Source organism: Triticum urartu, chromosome 2A (genome assembly GCF_056163025.1).
Source record: "Triticum urartu cultivar PI428250 chromosome 2A, HENAU_Tu73, whole genome shotgun sequence".
NCBI lineage: Eukaryota > Viridiplantae > Streptophyta > Magnoliopsida > Poales > Poaceae > Triticum > Triticum urartu.
In genome coordinates, this window is record NC_141874.1 from 765,070,547 (window position 1) to 765,080,343 (window position 9,797).

At 45.1% G+C, this 9,797-nt stretch overlaps 1 protein-coding gene and 1 pseudogene across 1 annotated transcript; one reads left to right on the top strand and one right to left on the bottom strand.

Moving 5' to 3' along the window:
- The first annotated feature begins 5,177 nt into the window (after positions 1–5,177).
- Positions 5,178–8,883, top strand: LOC147988056 (uncharacterized). Its single transcript, XM_087545614.1, has 2 exons — positions 5,178–5,852; positions 8,820–8,883. The coding sequence occupies exons 1-2, from the start codon at positions 5,410–5,412 to the stop codon at positions 8,881–8,883; spliced, it is 507 nt and encodes a 168-aa protein (XP_087401740.1). The 5' UTR covers positions 5,178–5,409.
- Positions 6,888–8,585, bottom strand: LOC125540506 (protein FAR1-RELATED SEQUENCE 5-like; annotated as a pseudogene).
- Positions 8,884–9,797: the final 914 nt, after the last annotated feature.

Sequence of the window (9,797 nt, forward strand, 5' to 3'; positions counted from 1 at the left end):
TTAAAGCAAACGATACATTCCTTTGGTCCTTTGCAAACTCATCCCAGTACTTTCTCTCGATTTTTCTCCACTGCGACCCGTCAGCGGGTGCTCTCAACTTCCCATCTTTCTTTCGGTTCTCACTGTGCCATCGCATCAACTTGGCATGCTCTTCGTTTCTGAACAGACGTTTCAACCGTGGTATTATAGGAGCATACCACATCACCTTCGCAGGAACCCTCTTCCTGGGGGGCTTGCCGTCAACATCACCAGTGTCATCTCGTCTGATCTTATACTGCAATGCACCGCATACCGGGCATGCGTTCAGATCCTTGTATGCACCGCGGTAGAGGATGCAGTCATTAGGGCATGCATGTATCTTCTCCACCTCCAATCCTAGAGGGCATACGACCTTCTTTGCTGCGTATGTACTGTCGGGCAATTCGTTATCCTTAGGAAGCTTCTTCTTCAATATTTTCAGTAGTTTCTCAAATCCTTTGTCAGCCACAGCATTCTCTGCCTTCCACTGCAGCAATTCCAGTACGGTACCAAGCTTTGTGTTGCCATCTTCGCAATTGGGGTATAACCCTTTTTTGTGATCCTCTAACATGCGATCGAACTTCAGCTTCTCCTTTTGACTTTTGCATTGCGTCCTTGCATCGACAATGACCCGGCGGAGATCATCATCATCGGGCACATCGTCTGGTTCCTCTTGATCTTCAGCAGCTTCACCCGTTGCAGCATCATTGGGCACATTGTCTGGTTCCTCTTGATCTTCACCAGCTCCCCCCATTGCAGCATCACCGTATTCAGGGGGCACATAGTTGTCATCGTACTCTTCTTCTTCGTCGTCTTCCATCATAACCCCTATTTCTCTGTGTCTTGTCCAAACATTATAGTGTGGCATGAAACCCTTGTAAAGCAGGTGGGAGTGAAGGATTTTCCGGTTAGAGTAAGACCTCGTATTCCCACATTCAGTGCATGGACAACACATAAAACCATTCTGCTTGTTTGCCTCAGCCGCATCGAGAAACTCATGCACGCCCTTAATGTACTCGCGGGTGTGTCTGTCACCGTACATCCATTGCCGGTTCATCTGCGTGCATTATATATAATTAAGTGTCCAAATTAATAAAAGTTCATCATCACATTAAAACCAAAGTGCATACATAGTTCTCATCTAACAACATATAGCTCTCCAGAGCATCTAATTAATTAAACCATACATTGAAACTATGTAAAACATTTCAATGCGAAAACAAATGTGATCATAATCGCAACCAAGGTAACAATTGATCCAACGGCATAATGATACCAAGCCTCGGTATGAATGGCACATTTTCTAATCTTTCTAATCTTCAAGTGCATTGCATCCATCTTGATCTTGTGATCATCGACGACATCCGCAACATGTAACTCCAATATCATCTTCTCCTCCTCAATTTTTTTTATTTTTTCCTTCAACTAAATTTAACCTCTCGATAATAGGGTCGGTTGGCATTTCCGATTCACATACATCCTACATAAATAAAATCTATGTCACGTTGGTCGGCATAATTTTCATAAACAATAAATGAACCAATAGTTATAAAGATAATATATATACCACATCCGAATCATAGACAGGAGGAGGGCCGACGGGGGCGGATACCAAAACCATCGCACTATATAAGATGCAATAATAAAAGTAAGAAAATAATACAAGTATCTATGTAAACATACAAGTAAGAATATTTTTCCTTTCAGAAAGAAGATAAGAACAAGAGGCTCACCACGGTGGTGCCGGTCATGAGCTCGGCGCGGGTGATCGACGGCGGTGAAGACGGGGACGGGGCGTGACGGACCGCTAAACCTAGACAAATATTATGGAAATGAAGCTTGGAGGTCGAGCTTGGAGAGGAGAAAGCTTAAGTAGTGTGGCTCGGGCATTCCATCGAACACCTTGTGTGCATAGGAGGTGAGCTAGAGCACCACCAAGCCCTCTCCCCCTCGGCCAGAGAAAAACAGAGCACTGGGGTGCTCTGCTCGCGAGCGAGGGGTATATATAGGCACCTCATTGGTCCTGGTTGGTGACATGAGCCGGGACTAAAGGGGAGCCTTTGGTCCCGGTTCAAGCCACGAACCGGGACCAATGGTGATGGGCCAGGAGCTCAGCCCATTGGTCCCGGTTCATCCCACCAACCGGGACCAAAAGGTCCAGATGAACCGGGACCAATGGCCCACGTGGCCCGGCCGGCCCCCTGGGCTCATGAACCGGGACCAATGCCCACATTGGTCCCGGTTCTGGACTGAACCGGGACTAATGGGCTGACCCGGCCTGGACCAAAGCCCTGTTTTCTAATAGTGTAAGCCCATCCGTAAATCCAACAGCACACGTCCGGCTACAGGATTGCGCACTCTCGTCCGCATAGTCGCACACGCACGGTCACAGAGCTGCATACTCTCATCCGTATAGTCGCACACACATGGCGTGAAGTTGCACACTCCTATATGCATAGTTGCACATGCGCGGCCGTGGAGGTGCACACTCTCGTCTACATAGTAGCTCACGCACGATTGCGGGAGTTGCACACGCGCGACAGCATAGATGCACACACACACAACCATAGAGTTGCACACTCTCGTCGACTTAGTAGCTCACGCATGACCACGGAGTTGCACACTCACGTCGGCATGGTCGCACACATGCAGTCGTAGAGTTGCACACTCGCGTCCGTATAGTCACACATGCACAACCATAGAGTTGCACACTTCGTTGGCATAGCCGCAGACGCACGACTACAGAGCTGCACGTTGGTCGGTGTAGTAGCTCACGCACGGCTGCAGAGTTGCACACTCTCGTCAACATAGTTGCATGTGCGTGGCCGTAGAGTTGCACACTTTCGTCCAGATATCACACACGCACGGCCGTGAAGTTGCACACTCTCGTCGCCATAGGTGCCCACTCTCGTTGGTTGTGGCAGTTGCACAAGCACGGTGGAGTAGTTGCTCATGCGCGACTACGGAGTTGCACACTCATTCGATAGTTTATCACACATGGCTGCAAAGTTGCACTCATGTTGGCATAATAGCTCATGTACAGATGCAGGAGTTGCACAGGCGTTGCGATATAGCCGCACACGCACGTCCATGGAGTTGCACACTCTCGGCGGCATAGTTGCTCAAGCACGGACTGTGGTAATTGCACATGCACGGGGAATAGTCGCACATGCGCGACTGCAGAGTTGCACACCCTGGTATTCATAGTTGCTTTTGCATGGACTACGGGGTTGTACACTCTCGTCAGATAGTAGCTCACACACGGTTGCAGGAGTTGCACACACGTGGCGGCATAGTCGCACAATCATGGTTGCGGGATGTGTGGCGTCATAGTTGCACATGCACGACTGCGGAGTTGTAGGGTCTCGTTGGCATAGCCAGCTGCTGCAACATACGAAGTTGCACATACACTGCTAGGAAGTTGGATGAGGCAGTGAGTAGTGCAAATGCTCATCCATGGGCAGAGAGGAAGTTGCATATTGATTACTAGGCAGTTGGCTGGAGTAGCAAACGAAGTTGCACATCTTAGTGGTAGGGGACAGTTTGGGGTGGAGGCATCATCATTGAATATTGCATGTCCACAGGTATGGGGAATAGTTGCACATCGATAATCAGATAGTTGCACATCGACTGCTAAGCAGTTGCACATCTCAGGGAATAAATTGCACATATAAAAATTCGTCGAAACATACCCATACGACATCTAGTTTGAAAGAGCATGTCTTGGGAATTCCAACGGTGAAAGCGGATCTCAATTTCAATGTTGGGTTCAAAAGTTATGAGATTTTTTAGAAAAACATAACTCGAATTTAATGCGTTCACACATGTTTGTATCAATGAAATATGCAGGTCCACGAGTTGGGGAAAGTTGCACGTCGACTGTGAGTTAATTGCACATCGACTACTAGTCAGTTGCACAAAATGGGGAGTTAATTGCAAACAAAAAATTAGTCAAAACATAATCATGCGAGATCTAGTTTCGAAGAGCACGTCGCAAGGATTCCAACGGTGAAAATGGATCTTAATTTTGATATTCGGTTCAAAAGTCATGGATTTTTAGAAGTCTAAAACCTAAATTAAATGCATTCACACTTGTACATATGGATATCCTTTTTTCCTGTTCACAAAGTACTTTTCCTAATATGAATTATGGGAGACAAAATATTTCTATATAGGGCCGGCCACCCCGAATGTTTAACGAGCTAACAGCCACTCGCTAGATGTGTCCAGTAAGTAATAACCCAGATAATGAGTGGATCAGTCCTAAAACCCGTCTAAAGAGAAAGAAATACACTGACAAGTACAAGGAGATGGACGGGGAGAAGTGTGATCCTATCGAAGTGGCTCTTGGGCCAGTTCTTTTCGCCCTATAATTCTGGAGAATTACGATTCTAGAAACTGCCCATAGAATCATCTGCCCATAGAATTGTCTGTCCAGTTCTTTTCTTTAATTCTAACATATAATTGTTGTTTGAGGTCGCGCGGTCAAGCTGGCCCAGTGACATATTGGCTGTAATTTAAGTCCCCAATAGGGGTAGTAGTTCAAACCGAACAGTTTTCTTTTGAGGCCCAACTAGAATTGCCAAAATTGCCGAGTTTTCATGATTCTCAAATACACCGGCGATTCTGATAATTCTGAGATGATTTCTGGGGAAGAAACGAGTTCTTTTGCGATTGTGATTCTCCGGGCAGTAATTCTTCAGAATTGAGCCAAAAGAACTGGGCCAAGTATCTCTAGAGGCAGCAGGCCGGGTGGGTGGACGGGGGTTAATGCGGTTCCGTCCAGGCCTCAACCTTCGCAGGCTCTCCACGACTCGTGTTATGAGTACGATCTCAAGTCCTAGCATAGAGCCTCACCGTGTACATTCCGTGGTCATTTTTGAGGAAATTCAAGTCAATTCTTCTTCATTCGTCAATACAATGGTCGTGCATGTCTGCATTGCAGCGCTGATGACATTGCATTGACATGTTGTAGACCCGGCTGGATGAAGAGAAGGGACCGTGGGAGGAGGCACAGAGATCGCGGGATGAAGACCGGTCCATCATCGTGACACATAATGTGCATGTGCAGTCATTGAAAGAGCTGCTAGACGGACTTTTTGCCATGAACAGACAGATCTATGCCACGGGCACCGAACCCTCCTCCTCATGTTGTTGGCCTCAACTTGGTGAGTTCTCTTGGAGCTTTTCAATCACGATCCTTACCATTCATCTTATTGTCTCGTGTGCTTACGACTGAATCCATTGTTTGGGTCGAACAATGTGCTGGTAGCCGCACCTGGAGTTGGGCAAGCAAGCCCAATGACTACTCTTGATGTTCCCTCTCCGAATCACTAAAGGTTGGATTTGGGGTTTTCACCTTGAAAAGCACATCCAAGCAGACTTCACGCAATGCCTTCAACAAAAGCACGACACGTAAACACGGAAGCCGGATCCGAAGTCAGGGCTAGACATCCCTTCAGAAAACGGACGCGAGCGTCACTAAAAAAAAGAAAAAAGAAAAGAAACTCTCCCGACTCCTCTGCCACCGCTGGGCGCTGGCACCGCCCAGTCCTCACTCGCGCCGCCACGATTCGCCGAACTCGCCCGTCCGCGCAGCCTGCCAGCGCCGCTCCTCCGTCCACGCCGGCCGTCCGCCCGCGTGCCCTCCGTCTGCGCCGCCCGTCCGCATCCTCCAGTCGTCGGCGGCATCTCCGTCCGCGCCGCCAGCGTCGTACCTCCGTCCACGCCGTCTGCCCGTGCCGCCCCTCCGTCTACGCCGCCCGTCAGCGTCCTCCAATCGTCGGCGACACCTCCATCTGCACCGCTTGCGCCTCTAACTTCCTCCATCGCAGGTCAGTACTGCGTGGATCAACTGAACTGCTTATATCTTCTGAATACTTGGTGCGTGGGAAGTGCTTAGTAGCCACTGCATCTTTGAACCAATTGGCATTGATTTGTCTTGTGATTGGTGATATGAAAGGATACAAATTGTGAATCATAAAACCCACCAGGTAGATACATAAGAGAACTTAGTAAATCCTTACATTGCCAAAATAATTCCTACCTTACTAGCTACCAGTACTCCACCATTCAGAACATTTGGGACATTCAGAACATAGAGTACAAAGTGTAGCAGCCAAAATAATTCCTACCTTACTAGCTACCAGGACTCCACCATTCAGAATGTGTCAACATCTATGTCATTAACAATAGGAGCTGTCAACAGATTGGTGAAACTTTTCATGAACTCATATTTTGCAGTGCTTGCTTCCTTCGGTTTTGGTATTGGTTTGGTCTTTTTTGAAGATTTTTTTAGACAACCTTCTTTACTGAACTAGTCTGTGATGGTATGTTCTCCTTTTCTCCCTGCTGGCTAATGGGACAATCTTCTCTTTCTTTTTTCTCTGTGGTCGCACATGGTGTTTTCCTCCTCCTCTTGTGTTGCCTCTCAAGGAAACCTAATTTTCTTTTAGAGCCTTTCTTCTTAACCTCTTTTTTCTTCAGACGTGCAGCACTCAACAATTCATTTGATGTTTGAGTCACTTGTGTACCACTCAATGATTCATTTGATGATTGAGCCACCTGGACATGGCATCTGTCTTCAACATTAGTTGTGCGTGCACCCAATAGTTCCTTCACTTGCTTAGTAGCACTAATAAGTGCATTCTCGATGACAATACAATATTCTTTAGAGTTGGCTGCTAGAGTTGCCAACTCACAACACATGTGTATAAGAAAATTGTATCGGGTGATGGCATCCAACTTTGGATTTTCAACTACAGTCCGTCCACAACAATCTTTGATGGATCCTGACCGTGCTTCTCTTGTCCATCGCTTCAAAATGTAGTGTGCCGGCAACAACTTGATATTCATTAAATCAAGAACTTTCAAAGCATGAGCACACAAAATTCCTACTCTCTCAAACTGCCCACAACTACATGAAGCCGTTTGTTGGTGATTGTCTCCAACAACTTTGTATTCTTCTTCTATTCTTCTTCAAATGTTGCATATTGCCCATCAATAAGCCTTTCAATCTTAACCATGTATTCATTGTCTCCAGGTAGTATATGAGCACTTGCTGCCATTGACCTCCCATATTCTGTTTGAAAAGCTTCAAATATAGCAGGAGTATAAAGACTACTGACTTGTTGCAACATTGGTGTGGGGATTTTGATTCTAGGTAGACTCTTCCTAGACTCGTACTCTGAATTTATCTCAGTGTCTCTTTTCACTTTCACGGCTCTTTCAAAATGATGAAAAAAGCGGTTGATATCTAAATCTGACTTGAGATGATTCTTGAGGTCATTGTTCAAACTTTCACTCAGTTGTGTGCTTCGCATTCCCAAAGTGAAAGCATCTCTCATAAAACATTCTGCCCACTTCTCCTTTACCTTATAAATACTATCCATCCAAGTTTGCTTTTTCACCTTGCTTCTCATAACATTAAAAGCATCTTCAAATGTTTCTCGGTCTTCGTATTCAAACATACAAGCACTGAAATCTTTGAGAAGAGATGATTCATTTTCCTCATTATCTCCCTCATCCACATCGTCTTCGTTGTCTTCACTATTCTCTTTGCTGGGTAGGTGCTTGATAGCATTTTGCATAATGTGCAAAGTGCACAGCCCATGTATTGATTCTGAAAAAACATGCCCAATTGCCTTCCCCATAGCACTATCTTGGTCAGTAAATATGGTGCGTGGCTGCTTCTGGTTATGTACCGACAAGAAGGCATGAAATAGCCATTTGAAAGATTCGAATGTCTCGTCATAGAGAAGTGAAGCACCAAATACTACTGTTTCTCTGAATTGATTGAATCCAACAAACACACCAAATGGCCTGTACTCTTTATTTGTCCCAAAAGTAGTGTCAAAGGTCATAACATCACCAAAATGAGCATAACCTATGATCATTTTGGCATCAGCCCAGAATATATTTGTTATTTGTTCCTCACTGTCCAACTGTATAACAAATTGAAAGGAAGGATTCTCAATGGCTTTGTCTTGAAAATACTTCAACATACGTCCAGCCTCACCATACTTCAATTCTCTTTGGCGCTTTGTTCGCAGGTGGTTCTTGTGATCTACGCGTGTGTAAGTTAAACCAGCTGAACCACCAACACGTCGACTAGCAAATTCATGAGCATTTTTTGGTGCAATACCAGAGTCATCAGCTATTTCAATTTCAAAAGCTTGCACTTTAGAGATCCTTCTTTGTGATGGCAACAAGTGGCATGCTTCTGGCAGCTGAAGCATGTGATTATGTTCAAGACAAAGATCATATATTTCATAATTTCCGACTTCACGGTCTATTGTAAGAGACATACGGACCTCACAATCAGTTCTAATTTCAGCTCGGCCTGTCTTAGTTAGGTTATCTCTTTTATCTGCAGACTTCTTCCCCTCTTTGAAACATACATATCTGCATGAAGTCACTACACCATCAAATTTACTCCGAGTTGTAAACCTCTTTCTAACACTGAAGTACTGAACCCCATTCTTCCTCCATAGTACCTCCAAAAGTCCCATGCCTCATCCAAATTATCGAATTTCATGCCAAGTTGAGGTTTCCAGCTAGGTGTGACATTTGCCCTATAAAATAAACAAGTAAAGATTATTCTAACTAATCCATACAAAAGAAAGAGGAGAGGTGCAGATTTGTTTCATGATATACTTGCTACATAGTGACACCAACAAGAACTGGTTTAACATGTGCAACTCCTACTGAAAAGATCCATAAAAAGCAAAACTTACTTGTTTGGATCTTGATTCTCCATTGATCAGCCTCTAAATTCTGATTTTGATGTTGTATTTGATCAGGCCAGGTGCTTGTTGTGCTGATACTCCAAAAGAGAAGAGGAAAAGAGCATTTTGGATGTGCTGATGCTCCAAAAGAGAAGAGGAGAAAAGCAGTATTGCTGTGCTGGGAGTGGCAGATGCTCCAAAAGAGAAGAGGAAAAGAGAAAAAGTGAGGTGCAGTACAAACAGTGGAGGGGAAAGTGGAGAAGAAGTGGAGGGAAGCAACTCACGGGTGTGGTTTTGGCGCCAAGCTGGGTGACTTTTCCCTCCAAAAGAGAAGAAAGAGAAAGAGCAGGTCACGTGCATGAGAAGGGAGAGGTGTTGTGTGTCCGTTTCCTGAAGGGATGTCTAGCCCTGACTTCGCTCTGTAATGTTAGAGGATCCGGCTCCGTACGGTCATTGCCAGGTGGAACCATCGTAGGTGAAACCTGATCTCATTTCCACTCAATTTTCAGAACAGAGAATAAGCAGTCACCTGCTCTCAGCGTCTCAGAGCTTCTTATCCGAGCACAGAGGTGTCTTCTAGAGGGCATGAATTGAAATGGTAATCACAAAAGAGCATGCGTTCAGAAACCAAATATAAAAGGTCAAACGAAATACTCACACAGTACGATTCATGATCAGCAGTATCAAAAAGGCTTCAAGAAAGGAGCGTTTGCTTGAGACAGGGGCCCACTAGCTGGACACGAGAGCCTACTGTTACTAGTAGAGATAGAGATTAAGTTTCAACAATTGGAATTTGAAATGCACACTTATTTTGGATTTTGAATCAGACATTACGAAATTCCCTACTCTTAAAATATATTGATCTTTAGGGTATTATAGAACCACTTGAAAATGGAAAATAAAAACCTTTTCTATAAGGGCCCCCAAAATATTTCATTGCTGAAAAAAAAAAACAAGGTTCAGTCTTGTTTGCCAAGACCAAGGTCCCAGCTATCTAACAAACTGCAGCTACCACCAGAAACTATTGTTACATCCAAAAGATGACAGGAAGCA

Coding starts and splice junctions, on each gene's coding strand:
- LOC147988056 (XM_087545614.1), top strand. CDS start 5,410: ATGCCTTCAACAAAAGCACGACACGTAAACACGGAAGCCGGATCCGAA. Junction 5,853..8,819: donor TCTAACTTCCTCCATCGCAG/GTCAGTACTGCG, acceptor GTATTTGATCAG/GCCAGGTGCTTGTTGTGCTG.